General features: G+C 38.0%; 1 protein-coding gene across 1 annotated transcript in view; it reads left to right on the top strand.

Moving 5' to 3' along the window:
• The window catches only part of LOC136878927 (very long-chain specific acyl-CoA dehydrogenase, mitochondrial), a 142,638-nt gene that overhangs the window by 91,928 nt on the left and 30,890 nt on the right, over positions 1 to 19,820 (top strand). The window contains exons 7-8 of the mRNA XM_067152545.2: positions 6,766 to 7,029; positions 13,382 to 13,550. Of these exons, the coding sequence (XP_067008646.2) occupies positions 6,766 to 7,029; positions 13,382 to 13,550 (433 nt within the window). The remainder of the gene's footprint in view (positions 1 to 6,765; positions 7,030 to 13,381; positions 13,551 to 19,820) is intronic.

Below are 19,820 nucleotides of genomic sequence, written 5' to 3' on the forward strand. Positions count from 1 at the left end.
GCTTCACAGATGGCATGTCTCCCGTAATACGTGGTAGTACAGCGCAAGTGACTGTTGCCTTGTAATTGCTTGCAGTAGACTGTAAATGCAGAGATACTGAGTGTTTCGACTCGGACATTACCTCATTAATCCCTTGGATTGGAAAAGATATGCGAGACTTCTTCAACCGGAGCTTCTGAACTAAGGATTCTGTGATGAAATTAGTTTGTGATGCAGAGTCTAGAAGAGCTCTGCATTTTTGAAGTTGTCCCAACTGATTACGGACCATGACAACGGCTGTAGCAAGCAATACATGAGCAGAAGCCTTAGGTTTAAAGGAACAATAGGAACCGAATCCTTCGTGTGAGCCTTGTGACGAATCCGACTCCGTACTATTCTCGGCACTTACTGGCATGGCAGACTGTGTATGGTGCTGATGGACAAGTGTATGATGTGCCTTGCCACACTGACGGCACACATTACCTGATGGACAATTAACAGCATTGTGCCCACTAGCCAAGCAATTGAAACACAGTTGATGTTCCTTAACAATGTCTAACCTTTCTTGAACAGTAATGTCCCTAAATCTTCCACATTTATAGATAGGATGAGAGAGCTTACAGGCTACACATGCATTGTTATTTGAAACGTAGCTGTGTTTAGTATCTCTGTTTAATCTAGGTTTTGTTTTCTCTTGTTGGATAATGCTAGGCATGTTAGATTTAATTAATTCTAAGGCATGACACCTTTTCTCTAAGAATTGTAGAAATTCGTCGAGTGATGGAGATTGTTTTGCTGATAACATGAGTTCCCAGTCCTTCCTAGTATTGGCATCAACCTTATCTAAATACAGCTGTGAAATGATTAGTTCATGTAGTGGAGTTGACAATTTTAGTGCTTCAATGGCATTTAAATGACCCTTACAATGACTTAATAACATGCGTAGGGAATGTGGGCAATCCTTATTTGTTGCTGGCGGAGATAACAATGCCTTTATATGTGTACTGGCTACTAAGCGTGGATTGTCATATCTCTCACAGATCAGATTCCAGGCAATATCGAAATTGTCAGCAGTGACCGGCAAGTTCTCAATTAATTTATGTGCTTCACCTGATACTGCTGACAATAAATAATAATATTTCTGAATCTTATCTATAGTGTCATTATTGATCACCAAGGAATTGAATGTGTCATAAAAATGTCTGAAGTCAATAATATTGTTATTAAACACAGGCACCCTTATAGGCGGCAGTTTTACATTAGCCCTGCCTGAGCCCATAGAATGTAAACTTGGTGGAAAAATACTGCCCTCTTGATCTTCGATTAATCTCGTCATATGAGCCTGCAGATCATAATACACCTCTGAGAATTGTTCCCTATCCCTCTCATGATGTTGGGAGTCGTCATCTTCTATTTCTAGTTGATCTTGCACGACAGTATAGTCCTGCCACGCTTGTTGTAAAGCATCAAGTCTAACCTTAACACTGAATTTATCAATATGACCAGTTAAAGAATCGGTATATTTCTTTATGTTGGTTACCTTCGATTTCGCGATTCCACGCTTCTTTATTAATGACTTTCTAATATCGGGATCCATTGTGTGCAAGGATTTGACAAATGAAAGGAAGTATATGAACTGAGCTTACCAATTGTTGATTCTGCTGATGAACTCGCAATGGTGCTGGATCCAGTGTTAGCGCAATGAATGTGACGTCACGCCGCAAGATGGCTGCTTCCAACACACGTTCGAACGACTGGCCGATATGCACAAGCGTATATTGTATCACAGTCACAACACTCTCGAAACTACATTTAGTTCACAGTATGCACAATCCGTTAATTTTAAAGTACACCTTCTATGCATCCGGCCCGTGATGGCCATGAATAAACTTGAATAATTATTTTAGTATTGTGAAGTGGACTGTATTGCCATGAGGCTGGTTCTCTCACAGGATGCAAGAAGGGATAATATAAACAACGGTAAACTTCAGTAACTATATTAAACATTGTCATGTGAACAATCAATACATGCTGTAGGCCTATAGGTAGTTAATACACTGGTGCAGGACTAAGCTGCACAATGCAGGGCTACGCTGCCACTAACACTCAAGTAAACATAATGTCTCCGTCCCTTATGTCCAGGGCATGTCCACCTCACCCTCCCTCTCCCTCTCCCTCTCACACCGAGCTGCCAGGCGACATCCGAAGGCCATCTGGTAGCGCCAGAGAGAAGTGCATCACACCAAAGGTAGTGGTGCTACCTACAGGCTCCTGACATATATATATATCACTCTAATATTGCACAACAGCCTTCAACTATTATATAAGATTTAGTGACTCCATATACCATGTGATTCAGCTGCCACTTCCAGTGTAGTTTTATGCAACTCACAATATTAATTTCATCCTGAAAACATCTGCCCTGCTGGTATGCTCAGACAACACAACCAGATATTTTGGTATTTACCACCTCACCATGATAGGACTCCATAATATTATATTTGTACAGGGTCTTTTTTTTTCTTGCTCCACAGCACCACTCAGTGCATGGCACGGCTGGTGCAGCAACACTCCGCGCTAGCTGGTATAATCCACACTTTTCCTCCCCACTACTCACAACAGTTTACACTTATAGAAATCCATTTCTAGTGAAACTTCAACTGCACCATATCATTTTATGGTACGTTTGCCTTTTCTGAAGTCTGCACGTTCCTAGCAAACTCTTGTATCTATGAACCATTACTCTTTCCCATCATGTGTTGTTACACTATGTAATCTTTCCTTATTCCGGTAGATGGCATCTCATACGTTAGCATAGGTCAAAGCATTTCTTTTCTGCCCCGTCTTGTTGGGTTATCTTTCTGGTTGGTTGTGTGGGGAGTTTTTGACTTGAGAAGATGGAAGGATTGGATTTCCAAGTCGCCTTCGTGGCATATAAAAGATATTTTAACAGATTCATTATGTCTGTACACATCTCGGCCTTTCGAGAATGTGAATTGCTTATATAATTGAGGTATTTAGTTTTCTTTAATCTTCTCTTGGTTTTATTATTGCTTCGTTTTGTGCTCACCATGGTTGGGTTAGAAAGGCTTCCCTCATTACGTGTTTTTCTAATTTACTCGTGTGTTAACTTTGATTTTCCTTTACTGATCCACTATGTTTATTTTGAGAATAGAAGGTAACATGGATTCATATGTGTATGTGTGTGTGTGTGATTGCTGTGTGCCGGCAGAGACCTTTTTCTCATGTCGCTTCATTAACATTCCGCTTGAGCTCATGTTGTATTATTTTATCGTGTGTTCTGTATAATTCACGTCCACTTCATGACCTGGTATGAATTCAAGCTAACTACGCGATTTGCCTGCTTCTGTGTGTTTTGGTGTTGGAGACACTCCGTCTCTTTAAGATGGACCACTTTCTGGTTCATACTGTCTGAGCTCGAGAGCGGTTGTTTATTTTGTTATGTGCTGTGCGTTGACATTCTTATAAGTCCCTTTGTTTCTGCGACCTAACCCCTTGGTCTCTGTGTGAGCGTGGGTGGTTCTGACGTTTGGGTCCGTGATACCTTTTGTGTCTAATTGACTTATTTATTGTTCGTTTCACATTGCCATCATTGGCTTTCCTTACCTGTTTTCTACTTTAATTTGTTGTATTCTTTGCTGGGCGCCTTCTATGTTATTTTAGTTGTTTTGTGTGAAACCATGGTAACCGCCCCTTTTCCCTTTTTCTCTCTGCTTGAATTTTATGAGCTCGGTGCACCCTTCCCTTTTCTCCCATTTTAAGCTCTTTTACTTAACGATATTGTATTCTCGGGGGACATGATTTTTTATTGTTGAGAGTTTTATGTCTTATCTGAGGAATTGAAAGGGAGAATGTTATGATTAGGTGCTGTTACTCCCTAAACTTATGACTGTTTAGACCCGATGTGCTACAAAGAAATGTTTTGTACCCACCTGAATTCATATTCTTCAATCATTTAATATAGATGCCAAGTCCTTATTCCAAACTTTTTTTCACGTCTTTTGTGAGGGTAAGCTTGTGTGAAGGTGCTGTAATCAATGAGTCTGGTGTATTTTGATTATGGGCCACATATCATTAATATTAGCTATTTGATTTTGGGCCCTCTTGTTTTACCTATGCAACCTTTTTTTTTGTATTTTCTCTCCATAATAAATTTATGTTCTTGCCCTTATTACTGTTATATTTTTATTTCTTTGCGTCTCTTATATGTTTGTTGTCTGTAAGAGGCCCGGGTCCAGTTCCTGGCAGTTTTTTGCTAGTTTTGACCAAATCCACCGCACTGGGTCTTCATCGTGTTCCTAGTGTCAGTTCAAACTATTAGTCTTAAACCTAGCTTGCATTATATTTGATGTTCAAAATGTTGTCCCTCAGCTGTCAAACACGCCTGACACCACGTAAATAGGTTTGTAGACACTCGGCGAATCTCAGCCCGTGTGATGTTCGAAATAACTTGTGTAATGTTCTTTTGTAGTTCTTCTCTTGTGTGAGGGTTGTTCACATACACTTTTCTCTTCAGCATCCCTCACAGGTAATAATCACAGGAATTTAAATCAGGAGATCTAGGGGGATAATTAAACACACGATCTTCAAAAAATTCCCTATTATCTCCATAGTACCAATATAAATGGTCCATTATTGGACATTATCAATTTTCCAGCTAACTCATTCCTGGTTACTCATTTGGGACAAATATTTCAGATTCCCTATGGGAATCAACATCTATATCATTACCTCCATAGACAAATTAGCAGTGTGTGCCGTCGCATTATCTTGCATGAAGTAACCATTACTCGTTTCTTCTTCCGTCAGCTCTTGAAAGAATGGCTGAGAATGAGGTCTATATATCGATCAGCATTTATTGTTTCACGGAAAATTATAGGCCCTGTAATTCTGCGAGCACTTATTGCGCACTACACTCTTATCTTTACATCATGAAGTGGATGGACATACAGCTGGTGGAGATTTTCTGCACACCAATAGCGATTGTTTTGACTATTTACATAGCCACTGAAGTGTAGCCATGCTTCATCACTATAAAATAAGTTCTGGGTCAACTGACTGAAGCAACCAGTTACAACACCAAGCCCTAGCGAAACTGTCAGGTCCTCTTAAATATAGGGTAGGGGTGGGTTTGTGCGGTTTTGCTTTTAACAGTTTTGTTGCTTTGTGGACAGAAGATAATGACACATTAGCTTGTACAGCGAGATGCAACAGGGATTTTGTTGGAGTTCTTTCCAAGGGAGCTCCTATTTCGTCAAGCTTTTCCTCTGTTAAAACGGTTCATTTCCTGCGTGATTTCTTGTTGAGAATGGACCCAGTGGTGCGGAACTTCTTTACTAATTTATGTACCGTACTCCTATAGGGAGGGAGGATGCCAGAAAATTTGTGAATGAATCAAAAGCATTGAACGTGGGGAACTTCATCTTATTTGCCCGTATTGAACTGAGATCACAATTGAAATAAAAATCTTGTAGGTTCCACCTTGTTCAATACAAATACACTGTTATTAGATGGTTTTTACAACATATATTTTATTGCAAAACTAGTTCTGGTGCTCATTTAGGCACCATCATCAGCTGCATAATAAGTGAAGAAAAACTTGGAGATATAACAATATAAAATAACACATTGATATAATTAACTCCTTAATATATAATGTTAAGTTTAAAAACTCTAATTTACAACAAGATAACCCTTGTGAGTCAAAAATGTAAAATCTCATCTCTGAGTGATGAGTTGTCTTTCAGTATTCTGTGATGGCTATTATTCTATACACTCATAAAAATTGAGTTCAAATACAATCTTAAAATTGAAAAATTAGAGCTGAATTAAGTCTTATAATGTTAAAATGTTCATTTCACAGATGCATTGCTAGCCATTTATTGGATAAAAGACTTGTTGTGTTCATTCAATTGCTAAACTGCGCCGTCTTCTGAAGTTTATTGATGTGTGGAAAGGTAGTTCTTATGTTGTACATCTAATGGTTGGAACTGTGATTGTTTGCCCTGATGTTGTTAAGTGGGCATAGCCTCTCAGTTCAATACAATCCTGTAATGATAAAAGCCCAATGCTAATAGAAAGCAAGAAAAAATGTTAAAAACCTGATTGAATCAAATATTCATGAAGCCGACTCACCTAAACGGCTGTGTACTTGGCACGGTGACTGCAGCACAACAAGTGTGTCTGCTCGTGTCGTGTGCTATGTGATTAAGCGCAAGTAGGGGCGGCAAAGGGAATGTTTCTGGAATGTTGACAATATAGGAGAGGGTCCGGGGGGCGTTGTGGACGTTGATGTCAAGAAAAAAGACTCCAGAACACTTTTATGTTCAACCTGACTTAATGACTTTCTTTGGTCCCAGTGAATTTTTTCTGCATCGGTGTGTATATTTGTAAACATTTTTCCCAGTTTAAAGCAGAAACAAATGTTGATGTACTACTTGTAATATTCAGCTGACTTGACAGTTACAATGCATGCACTACACTCTATAAAACTAACAGGTGCTGAGCTATGACTCTTTCAGAAAGGTGCATCAAATACAGTAGCTAGTTATTTAGGAGGGATGTTGCTTTACAGCACCACTCACCGGGAACCATTATTGTGTTCTAATTTAAGTTTGGTTATTTTCTGAACAAGTCTTGTACAGTTTGAATGAGTTCACATACAGTTTCCTCCTCTTCCACATCACTCTACTCCCATGTCACAGATATACATTCACCTGTAATGAATGTGTTGAAGTAACTGACATGTAAATTTTCCTGTAACAGGTAGCTATGAACATCTTGAACAATGGAAGGTTTGGAATGTCAGCCACCCTGTCTGGCACTATGCGTGCCGCCATCAAGAAAGCTGTGGAACATGCGACGACAAGAGTTCAGTTTGGTCGGCGAATTGAATCCTATGGAACAATCCAAGAAAAGTTGGCTCGAATGGCAATGCTCCAGTATGTGACAGAATCTCTGGCATATATGGTCAGTGGTAACATGGACAGAGGCTCTGTGGACTACCAGCTGGAGGCTGCAATTTCTAAAGTAAGTTCTTTCTCTATTTGTCATAAACATAGGACACAAATAGGCAGTGGCGGCAATTAGGAGGGGGGAAGTCGCCCTCCCTCCCCCGCTTTGTGGAGGAAAAATTACATTTTTATTCCAGTTTAGCTGCCTGAAACCAGGAATTACAGAAATATAAAAAATAAAAAATAAAGCAATTTTTCTAAACCCCGTTGTCTTATCAGCTAATTTTTTCCTTCAATTTCTTTAATTACCGTATTTACTCATATATTAGACCCCCCTTGGCTTTTCGAGACGAAAAAAATGAAAACAAATAAATCTTGCATACAAGACCCCGTAACGTAATTCATCGGAGAACGACGACGATTCCACTTTGAAGCGGCTACAAGCCTTACAGCAGCTCTGATGACATCACACAATTTGTGAATAGTTTCGTCCATATGTCTGTGGTACGACACTCGCAATGAAAACACGTGTCAAAGTCATGCGGTACATCTGTGTTTCGTAGTTAAGAAATGTCTGCCTCCGTAGCAGTAGGCCTACTGCACCTCTGATGATGTCGCACAAATAGGTGAATAGTTTCGTGTAGTTAAGAATGTCTGCCAACGAAGGGTTAGCACAATTACCTGCCGTTCTCGGGAATCTTGAGTTTGATTCTTGGTACCGTATTGCCAGAGATTTACGAATGGCAGGAAGGTTGATATGCGGTAAAAATGGTACATACAACACTCTTCCACTGGGGGCCTGCCTAAAAAGAACTGCACCACCTCGGGATAAGGAAACAAGTTTAATTTAGTTATGAAATATTCATTATTGTTGTTATTAATTTAGCAGGCGAGATCATTAACAAAGTGATCTTTGAATATCTCGTAACTCGGGCCAATATAGGATTTTCGGAGAGAAATAGGTTTAAAATTTGATAAAAATAATCCAGTCATACGATTGTTTTACTCACCAACGTACCTCACTAATAATAATAATAATAATAATAATAATAATAATATAAATTTCACGTCCCCATTTAACGATTTTCGGAGACACCAAACAAAACATACTATGCGTTAATAAAAAATTGGAAGCAACGATCGTATGAAATTAAATATTATGATAATAAAACGCAATACCACCACTCCTGTAGATATCCATAAATGCGGCAAACTTTCCTGTTATTTATTTTTAATCTTCCCGTTGTGGAACTTCTGACACTATGTGGGCACTTGATAGCATACCTAACCTAAACAGTGTGGTATCTCCTATCTCATTTACATCTGTTTCGGTTAATCCTAATGTGATAAAGGTGGAGAACAAGCGTGAAATATATTAAAAATAAGGGTTTGGCTTTCAGCAGCAGCAGCAGTTATCCAAAGAACGCTTCCAGTCACTATGTATTACATTCGGAAGAACAACTCGTAGCATACGCTAGTTATCAGCTGGTTGTTTGGCATGCTTTCTACCACAAAAGAAGTGGCTTCTGCTACACATACACAAACTGGGAATATCAGAGACCATCTCCAGAAACCATTTTGGAATAGATTCTCACTGTTTGGACTCTATAGTCAGGAATAAAACTATCTTTAAAAGTTTCAAAAAAGATGGAACCTCGAATGCTCTAGATGCTGACTAGATGGCAGTGAAGATGATGTCATTTGGAATGATGACATACCAGTAGCAGGGAAATTGGTGGCACAAGACGATAATTCAAATGAAAGCAGTGATTAGGTACACTCAAATTTACTGTGTGGTAGGCTTAATGCTCAACTGACAGGGACAAATGACTCGCCATAAAGTTCTTTCGTATCAATATTGCATAATATGATAATACGATACCCTTATCCCTTTTCTCTAAGGGGTCGAATATGAAGTGAGACGAATCTTCGTAAAAAGTTTTTACAACGGTATGCCCCTCCTGACTTTAACCTAATCAAAGGAATTAATGAGATGAAACGAATTATGTGATATGAGTAACTAAAACTGACTGTTGGCCTAAAAGTCGTGTTGACCATCTATTGTCTTTTTACATTTTGAAATACTGCCTTCTAATGAAAATAGCCAATATAACTCAAATACATTCATAAGTTTGTTAAAGAATAGTGTAGAATATTTACATGTATAATTTATAGCTCTTTATAGCCTAGAAGCCATGTGTTCACTGCACAAAATTTGAGGTTGTCGCATATTGAACCCCCCTTACTTTTCGGGCTGTAAAAGTGGGAAAAAAAGGGGGGGGGGCTCTAATACATGAGTAAATACGGTATTAACAAAATTCTTAGCGGAAATATGCACAAAATGTTGTTTGTCCGTGTCTAACTGTATTTGAGGATTACCACAGGAAGTAGTGGAGACTTGCTCAGTAGCGTGTAACATGTGCTGTGGGGAAGGGTAGCAGGGGTATATTTTTGCCAGCATCATGGACACAAGTATGATTCAGCTGCTGGCTGCGTGCATTCGTTAGTCTGGCAGTTTCTTAGTGTGTAGTCAAATACTAAAAGATTTTTAATTATATAACTAGCAGTTTCCCGCTGGCTCCGCCCGCAATGTAAGTATAGTGTTGTCCGTTACTATCCTCACGGATCTATTTGCAAAGTTTCGAGTTAATGAAATAAAGCACATGATCTGCTGAGGTAATAGAATGTAATATTATGTCAACAAAACACTTGAAAATACATCACACAAAGAAATTGAATTAAACGTTCCTTGGAACAACACTACGCGCCGAACTGTTGAAAAGTCCTTCAAAAATCTTCATCACGGAGACAAATGTACTCATAACTTTTCTCAGAATCTACCAATTTAAGTAGTTATTACCTCAAAAAAAAAAGAGCTTGATCCACTGAGTGTTTTTAGACCAAAACGAACTGCGTACCTCAATTAGAACGAAATATCTGGTTGCTTCAATGAGAAAAACTGTTGAAGAAATGAGACATCAAATTGAATGTGCACTCATAACTTTCCTCAGAATCAACCAATTTGAATAGTTAAGAGCTGAAATGAAAGAGCTTGATCAACTGAGTGTTCTTAGGCCAAAACAAACTCCGTACCTCAATTAGAACCAAAGATATGATTGCTTCAAAGAGACAAAAAAATTGAAAAATCAAATAATTTGAGGAAGGCGGAAGTTAAGTGATTTATAGTACCTGATGACAAATCTGTGCATGAATACCTTTCAGTTTTAAAAAAATGAAGGAAATCGATCGGATAGAATGGCCGTAGTTTTCATAAATATTTTTAAAATATAAATTACGCCGTACATCTATTTAATTATAATACATGTGTAATATTGCTCCTTTGGTGAAAGTTTTATTGTATAACTAGCTGATGTACCCGTGCTTCACTACAGGATTCTCAGAAAGACTGTCTTTTTGGTTTTCCTAACTACAGTTAACTTAGGCCATTACAAAAACGTCAGTAGGAATGTAGGGATTAAAAGCAATGGTATCGTATAAAATACTCGCTCAAATGAAAAGCCGCACATCTTCTAACTTTTAACGAACAGCACTAAGACGCCGATCTAACAGTCCAAAGTTCCAGAGCTGAAATGACCAGGCCGCAGACAGCCGTGAACACTCCTCTGCCATTGTTCCGTTAAATATACACACTGCTCATTCCAATCAGTGCCTCAGGGTAGGGATTGAATAACTCGAATGCTATGAGGAACCGGTGTGTTACGTACCAGTAGAATCAGAAAATTTATGAACCAGAGGAGTAGCATGCTAAAGAAGAACGTTATTTCACTCTCCAATTACTTCCTGCCAATATTCAAGCAGGCTGTTACAATCGGTACGACTGGCAGAGTTGGCCGTTTGGTTAGAGGTGCGCAGCTGTGAGTTTGCATCTGGGAGGTAGTGGGTTCGAAAACAACTGTCGACAGCCCTGAAGATGGTTTTCCGTGGTCTCCCATTTTCATATCAGGCAAATGCTGGGGCTGTACTGTAATTAACGCCAGGGCCGCTTCCTTTCCTCTCCCAGCCCTTTCCTATCCCATCGTCGCCATAATATCTATCTCTGTCGGTGCGACGTAAAGCAAATTTTAAAAACATACTCGGTATACAGCAACAGTCCCATCTATCGGACGTGACTGGCAACAGAAGGCACAACAAACAATGGTCAATGTAATGTTATTGTTGTTCAATGTTATGAGCTTTCTGTATTGTAGGCCTTCACGTTTAGTTTTCTCTCGACTCTGTGATATTAGGGCGTCTTACGGAATTACAAGTATTTATAGAGTAGACTGTAGTTCCTTATTCCCCGACTTTACATAACTATTTTCATTAAATTCTGTTTACCCATTTTCTCGCTGATATGGACTTATCAACAAAAATCCAAATTGTTGAATATCTCTTTTATCATAGGCGGTACGTTAAAACTGTATAAGACATAAATGATCGGAAATTTAATACTATGTAACTTCAGTAATGTAGTATTTAAACATGTAGTATTTGTCGATAGGGCCACTAATAACACAAATATTTGAGAATTAAATTTTAGACCGTCCCCTAAACTATCATTCCACTCAGCGTGAATAAAATTATTTATGGCCTAGATTGTAGCGACTTATTTCCCGACTTTGCATACCGATTTTCATTAAGATAGGACCACTAATAACACAAAAATTTGAGAATATAAGTTTAGGTCTTCCCCTAGACTACCATTTCTTTCAGCGTGAATAAGATTATTTATGGCCTAGATTGTAGTGACTTATTTCTCGACTTTGCATGCCGATTTTCATTACGATAGGACCACTAATAATATAAATATTTGAGAATTAAATTTTAGGCCTTCCCCTAAACTACCATTTCTCTCAGCATGAGAAATGATTGTAGCGACTGATTCCCGGACACTACATACCGCTTTTCATTAAATTCTCTTCAGCCGTTTCCTCGTGATGCGTGTACATACATACATACAGACAGACAGAAATTACGGAAAACTAAAAAGTGCATTTGCTTGTTACTGTGGACATGACTGATACAGGAATACCATTCTTTTTAAATTCTGAGCAATCTACAGACAAAACTCTTATTTTATATATATAGATATTGAAACAAAATCTCAAAAATCTATAATTACTGCACTTTAGTTGGTAGATGTCATTCTTTTCATCTCTGGCAAAATTTGCTCATAGAGCATCAAAAACCTTACTATTTTGTAGTGATTGTTTCAGTTTTGAATAAATACCTCGCGCACACCCTCCTTCCCTCTCCTCCCACTATATTCCTTAAACCCAGATACTTTTTGTTGTTTATAACATTTTATGCCCCCCCCCCACCCACTTCTAATTTCTAATCACCACTATTGTGAATAGGATAAACATGATGGCAAGTCAGAGTGGGAAGAAGAAAGGAGGACACACATGAAAACACTAAAGAACGAGGACAATTGGGCTGATGACCTAGATGTTAGGCCCTTTAAACAGCAAGCAACAAGACAAGGACAATATCCACATCTTTATACCATGCCTGTACCTGCCTCCTGATGAACCTGAAAGGAGAAACAAGCAAGATCTATTAGACGAGAGGACTTTGCACCTCAATGTGTTTTTAACTCACTTATCATGATCACTGTCACTTCACATCATTACGTTTTTTGATTTGTTTGTATATTATGTAACAATTGTTTTACTACTGAAGATGGCCTTGAGATTAGGCTGAAACATGTATAGACTTTGCTTCATCTAACAGATGACTTGAATTGTATTGATAGGAGGATTTTATAAATATTTTCTTTTGTAAAGTGAAAAGAAACAAGCTTGTTACAGAGTGAAAGGAATGGATGAAGAAAAGCTGGTATTGGTGGGGAGAGAGCCAATCTATTCGAAGGTGTGAAGATTGTCTTTGTCTAATTTGTTCTACTGCTCCCTCTTCCCACTCTTACCTGTCATTATGTTGCTATTCATGCTCCTGTCTTTCTTATAAAGGACTTGATTGACTTGTTTTTTCCAATACCTATATTGACCTGTTGAGAACCTGTTTTCTTTTTGTACTTATCATGTTTCTACCTCCTGTATTTACCTTTATATTTTTTTCTCTTTTCCCTTTTCTTTTGTTTATTGACCTTAATTTACACTCCTGCTTGAAGATAATCTGTCAAGATGGACCATCAATGACTGTTGAAGGCCACCCTTCTGGTGAAGTCAGGAAGCTGAAATGAGCTCGTCGGGGCCTGAGAAGAAATTAATGTAAAGAATTGGGTTTGATGAAGAGAGTCGTATCTAAAGGACATTGTGGAGATTGTCTTTGTCCTTTTGTGTATGTTTGTCCTTCTCTCCTCTCACCTGTCGTTAGCTCCTAAATAAGCAAGTTTGCTTAGTTTTTATATATCCTGTTATTCTTGTCTTCTTGTGGTCACTGAAATACTTTCTCTTCCTTTATTCAAGGTGTTTGCATCTGAGGCTGCATGGACTGTCACAGATGAGGCAATTCAAATTTTGGGAGGAATGGGCTATATGAGGGACTGTGGTCTTGAGAGAGTTCTTAGGGACATCAGAATCTTCCGAATTTTTGAGGGTACAAACGATATCCTGCGTCTGTTTATTGCTCTGACCGGTAAGTTAACTATCTCATCACCAAAGTAAAGAACCTGTAATCTTTATTCACTAAAATTGTGGTAAATATATTCTTAAAATTAAAGGAATATATGCTTAAGATCACTTCATTTTATGCACTTCGTTGTTTAGTTTATAAGCTGATGTTTCTTTGTCAACTGATGTGATTGGACAGTGTATATCTGGCATTGCCAGAAGTTTAGAATGTTCATGTGGCAATGATACTCTAATACCACTGAAGTACTGACTAATTGATTGGATCTTCTTTATTCCTCCATACAAATAACACCATTTTTCTTATTTGCATTCAGTTGTTCCTCCAGTTTCACCTAGAGCAGAATTCAGTGAAGGAATTGCTTTTCGAACAAGTTCATGTACTGTAAGTCATGGAGGAATGGACCACTGTATTCTAAACTGTGAAGGACTTTTAAAGATGAAGAAGAATAATGCTGCTACTCAGAATTGAAAATAGCATATTTTTTCTACTGGCAAGTACTGTCCAAAGAACAGCCAAACTGATTTTGTTCAAGGTTATTCAAATTTCAAACTATGTGCTGTTATATTAAGAATATGTAATTATGTCAGTCATCATCATCGTCATTGTACAGTTCCAGTTTCCCAGGACTGTTAATGAGCCTCTTCCACTTCTTCCTGTCCATATACAACTTGTTAAGAATGAAGCCATATTTTCCAGTGTCGACTTACTTAAATGTAATAAAAACTTTCCAGTCTGTCAAACACACAGCAATTACAATATAAATTATAACACTGTAAACATACCTGTAAAATACACACTAATATACAAAGAATGACATGTTTTGTTCTACAAGAACATCCTCAGATTCTAACAAATCACTTAAAACCTGCTTATATATGTACAGTATTGTTTACGTGTGTAAACTTGTCAATGATAGAGAGTTTAGTGATAACATGAACCAGTAATGACAAAAATAAAATAAATATACAAGTATTAATATAATGGAAAACTTACGTACTTATCTAGACTGCCGATGCTAAGTCCGTTGTCACCAAACACTATTTCAGGACTGTGGCTATGGAAAGTTTTGGGCAAAGAGCACTGCTTGCGGAGAGGGGAGGGGCCTTGTGGAGCGTTGTGGATCTCTCCTATTGGATGATAGAGGCGAGTACACTGTACCATGGAGAGGGGAGGGGGGAGTAGGACGAAACAAGTGGAGTGCTGTGGAAACTTCCTTAAACATTGGAGAGGGGAGAGTAGAGAAGTTTATTGACCTACTTCATGTTATAATGTACTTTTATCTAATATGGATGAATGCAAAGTAAAGATTTTTGGTTAATAAAGTAGGGAATTGAAATAGAGACTAAATATTAAATGTTATTATTAAGAAAAAGGCTAATTTAATGAGAAAGTTTTGTACAGATGTTATGTGAGAAGGGCAAAGAGGGGGGAATTTTGTAAATGTGTATGGTTATATAGGTTAGTTACATTAGCATTTTTTGCGATGTAAATTTCTATGGCTTCCTTTATATTCAAAGATTTACTTTTATTTTCGATGAGTAAAATTTTTAGATCAGTATTGATGTCTGTGAAATGGTGTGAACAATCATAAATGTGTTCCCCGTAGGCTGAATGCTGATTATATCTGACCGCGTTTTTGTGTTCTTTGTATCTTGTGTGGAAATCATTTCATTTGACCTATATATGTCTCATTGCAGTTAGGTTCTTGACACTTTAGTTCATATATTCCTGACTTTGAGATTGGGTCCTATTTGTTTAGGTTGCACTTGCTGATGTGTCTCTGTAGTGTGTTATTCGTTCTAAAGGCTACTTTTAAACCTTGTTTCTTGAAAATATTAGCACCTTGTATGTGTTATTGTTAACGTAGTTGAGAACCATGTATTTTTCTTGTCATGCGTGGTGGTTTCCCGGTAATTTTTCTTATGTTTATTTTAATAGTTTATCTACTGTGCTTGGAGGGTGGTTGTTTCTCTCGCGGTTTGTTTAATGATTTGTACCTCTTCATTGAAATCTGTTGTGCTCATTGGTATGGAAATAGCTCTGTGTATCATTGTATTCAGTCCCGCTATTTTGTATGTGTATGGGTGGTTCGACTTGTTGTCAATAGTGTGCGACGTCTGAGTGGGCTTTCTGTATACTTTGTAAGATAGGTTGTCATTACTCCTGTTGATTGTGATGTCTAAATAGTTTATTTTCTTGTTAGTTTCTGGCTCCATTGTGAAACTGATGGACCTGTGTAAAGAGTTTAGCGTGTTGGTGTGCATTAGTGATGTCATTTTCATATATGCATATGACGTCATCCACGTTTCTGCTCCAGTGTAAGATTCCTTTTCCATGCTGGCCCATTAAGAAGATGTTTTCGAAGTTATTCAGAAAAATGATAATGGTGAGCCCATGGCTAACCCTTCCTTTTGGCAATAGATTTTGTCGTTGAATGCAAAACAATTTTGGTGTAGTGTTTTTCTAAGAAGGCTAATAATTTCTTTGGTTCCTTGTGGAGAAGTGTTTTCTTTAAGGAGATTTTCGATAATTTTAATGGATTCTATTGGTATGTTGGTGTAGATATTGGTGATGTCAAAGGATATCATACGGGTGATCTCTATGATTTCAAATTTACTTAGTTCTTTAATTAATTCTAGACTGTTTTTAATTGATCTGTCTTCTTTAAGTGAAATTTTCTCTTTTAGAATTACATTTAGTTGTTTGCTTAAATTGTGACTTGGCGCATCTTTAAAATTTACTAGTGGTTTAATGGGGCACAACTGTTTGTGTATTGTGGGGAGTGCTCTTAGTGTGGGGAGTTTGGGATTTTTGATGATGAGGCTTTCTGTTTCTTGCTTTGTGAAAATCTTTTTCCTTGATAGCTTGTTTTAGCCTCTCTTCACTATTTCCCAAGAACCTGTGATGTTACACAGAGAGGCACAGTACAGTCGACTGCCATGGCTAGCGATGTTTCATAAATACATGGATGTTGATGGTCAGTGAGTTTTGGGGGCGTGGGTGATGAAGGGAAGCAGCGTGGTTACCATGGTAGCTGCCAGTGGTGATCATTACTGTTAGGTCGCGAATGCAAGACGACCTGTAATTTTTCACTCAAGATTTTGAGAAAAAACGTCTTGGATTCAGAGAAATACAGTATATATCCTACACTTCCACATGAAGGCTGAAAATCTGTCAAGATGACGCCACAATGAATGTTGATACTCGCTCTCTTGATGAAACTGGGGAGCAGAAATGAGCTTGTCGGGGGCTTAGAAGAAATTGATGTGGAACTGGGATTGATAAGGAGTATTATACCCGTTCTCTTCGTGTTCTTCTGCTCCGGCTGCCACCCATGTCAAAGATAACACCTCATGGGTGTGGTGTGGTTGATGGATACTGGGTATATACACATACATCTCTCTCTTCTCCTGGTCGCTGCCTAAACATAATATTATGGGATATAAAAAATAAAAAAAGTTAGGTAGGATGGGTAGAAACGAACTAGGTAAATGAAATAAGACAAAGATTCGAAGCAGTTGAAAGGATTTTATCACATTTACTCAAGGTTCAGGAATAATATAATAAATATTACAGCATGGGAGGGCATTCAGAATTTCAGTCAAATGATTAAGACAAGGTACTCCCTAATAATAGTAGGAAGGTTGATTTGTTATTGTTCGCAAAAATCACCAGTTCCAAACTGCACAACCACGTCAATAATGAACCTAACAATGAAGACTGTTGACTACCACTTTTCCTCTGTTTGTAAACATGGAAATTAATTTAAATATCTCTCAAATATTTAAATTCATCAAATTCCAATTAAAATTACCAACCATATAAATTTACAATTTAGTAGGATGTACAATACAAGCATTATCATGGTATAGGCTTAATTTTTTCTTTTTCCATGCATGACATTGATCTTAGGTGACAGTTCCTACATCCCTTCATATTATTCCTCTCTTTCAAAGAAAATGAAAACAATCCTGTTAAACAATGTAAAATATTAATTAGTTGCCTGAGTGGATAAAGCAACCAAAAAATCAAACAATGTTGAAAGCCTGAAAGGACAACTACATATTTCAAACATGCTTTGAAACTCTCATATCAGGTCATTCCTCCAATCTCACATAGTTCAAGCTGAAAAAGAAATGCAGGTACATCTATGTATAACAAATCACTGAGGATTATATGTAATGTGCAGTAATTATCTACCTGAAATAAAAGAACAATAGTGCTGAAAATAAATATCTCTTCATATAATCGATATGAAGACATATTATGGTATTCTCATCCTCTACATCTCCTTCCATTGATACTCAAATCACTCATCACAATAATTCAAGTGAAGAAAGTTATGTTCCCAAATAAATTATCATTCCCATGTATTAGATGACTCTAATATCCATTTCTAAGCGTATTCACGTCAACCATTTCACACAGATAAGGTAGATTCTAAGTGTATTCATGTCAACCATTTTATACAGATGAGATAGATCATTGGGGACTGCTGACAAAATGAGATATATTGGACGACGCTAAAGAGCGGATGAATGTAACGATTATAAGTGGGGGAGGGGGTGTCCTGCAAGGTAGTATTACTGGACCATCATATTTTCTTAGGTATATATTAATGCTATGAGTAAAGAACTGGAATCTGAGATAAGGTTTTTTGCAGATGATGATATACTGTATAGAGTAGTAAATAAGTTGCATGATTGTGAGCGACTGTGAAGACCTCAACAGTGAGATGGAGAGCAAACAATAATATGATGGTAAACACTTAAGAGAGATGAAGTGAGTTGGCTATGCGTTTTGGGGCACAGCTCTATTGGTTATGCTGGTGAAGATAGTGGGTTCGAGTCCCACTGTCAGTAACCCTGAAGATGGATTTCCACTGTTTCCCATTTTCCCAGCAGGCAAATTAAAGCCACAGTCACTTCCTTCCTAATTCTTGCCCTGTCTTATCAAATCACTATAAGGCCTGTATGTGTCATTGCAGCTTAAAACACAAATGAAAAATTAAAGAAAACTTATTCGAAATCCAAAGGGTTGTGATTGTGAATTACACCAGTGTTGTGAAAACTGGGCACCGGTGGCTTTGGTTCTAGTTTTGCCACATGCTTGTGCCCATAGCACTTCGTGCCCTGAGCTCAAAGGTCAGTTCTTTCTATACCTGTTATAAGACAGCGGTGATGAAGGTTGGCACTGCATGAATAATTATCATGTATTATTATTATTTTATCATCATCATCATCATAATCACTCGCTTACTCACTCACTCACTCCGTGAGCTTCTGAGGGACATGAAGTTCCCACGCCAATCTCGCAAACCTCTTCCATCCTTTTCGATCTTGAGCTTGCTCTTCCCAGTTATCAGTTTGGAGGGTCCGACATATCTTGTTGATCTCCTTCTTCCAGGTGCTTCGGGGTCTTCCTGAAGGTCTTTCCCATTAAGAGATCCCTTGTATAGATCTACTGGTGCTCTGTTATCCTGCATCCTCTGTACATGTCCAGCCCAGCACAGTCTGTCGGATTCTATCACACCCATTATAGTGTGGTGTTCAGAGAGGGTGTAAATCTCATAATTAGATATTTTCTGCCAGCTTTGAGAGATAGGATTGAACCATGAGCCAAATATTTTTCTATAAACTTTGTTCTCAAAGACTTGTAACTGCTGCTGCAGCTCTTTCTTGGTTATACTCCATGTCTTGGAACCATACAGAAGTACTGGTCGAATGATTGTATTGTAGATAATCGTTTTTGCATTCCTTGTTAAAAACTTGAAGCCTAATATAGGGCTCATAGAGTAAAATGCCTGATTTGCATTCTTAATTCTAGCTTGGTATTCCTGTTGCCTTTGGTTTTGCTCATCAATTAATACACCAAGGAATTATTTTAAATAGATATTTCCCAATCTTCAAAGGCAGTCTGCCAACCTCCTCATGATTCGGTCTCTGTACAACCATGTAATGTCTTCTTATCATTTACCCGGAAGCCAGTTTTTGCTGCCATTTCCTCTAGCTCCACAAATAACTGCCTAATTTCTAATTCATTGCGGCCAATAAGAACAATATCATCCGCATATGCAAGGACTTTATGTTGTCTCTCCAATATGATGCCAGCAGGTTCAAGAGCTAATTTCCTGATAATCTTCTCCAGTGCAATGTTGAATAGAAGAGGAGATAATGCATCCCCTTGTCTCAGACCAGTTTTATTCTGGAAGGAACTTGATTTTCTGCCTTTGAGCAAAACAGCTAACATTACCATCCATACACAGCTTGCACA

Source organism: Anabrus simplex, chromosome 8 (assembly GCF_040414725.1).
Source record: "Anabrus simplex isolate iqAnaSimp1 chromosome 8, ASM4041472v1, whole genome shotgun sequence".
Taxonomy (NCBI): Eukaryota; Metazoa; Arthropoda; class Insecta; order Orthoptera; family Tettigoniidae; genus Anabrus; species Anabrus simplex.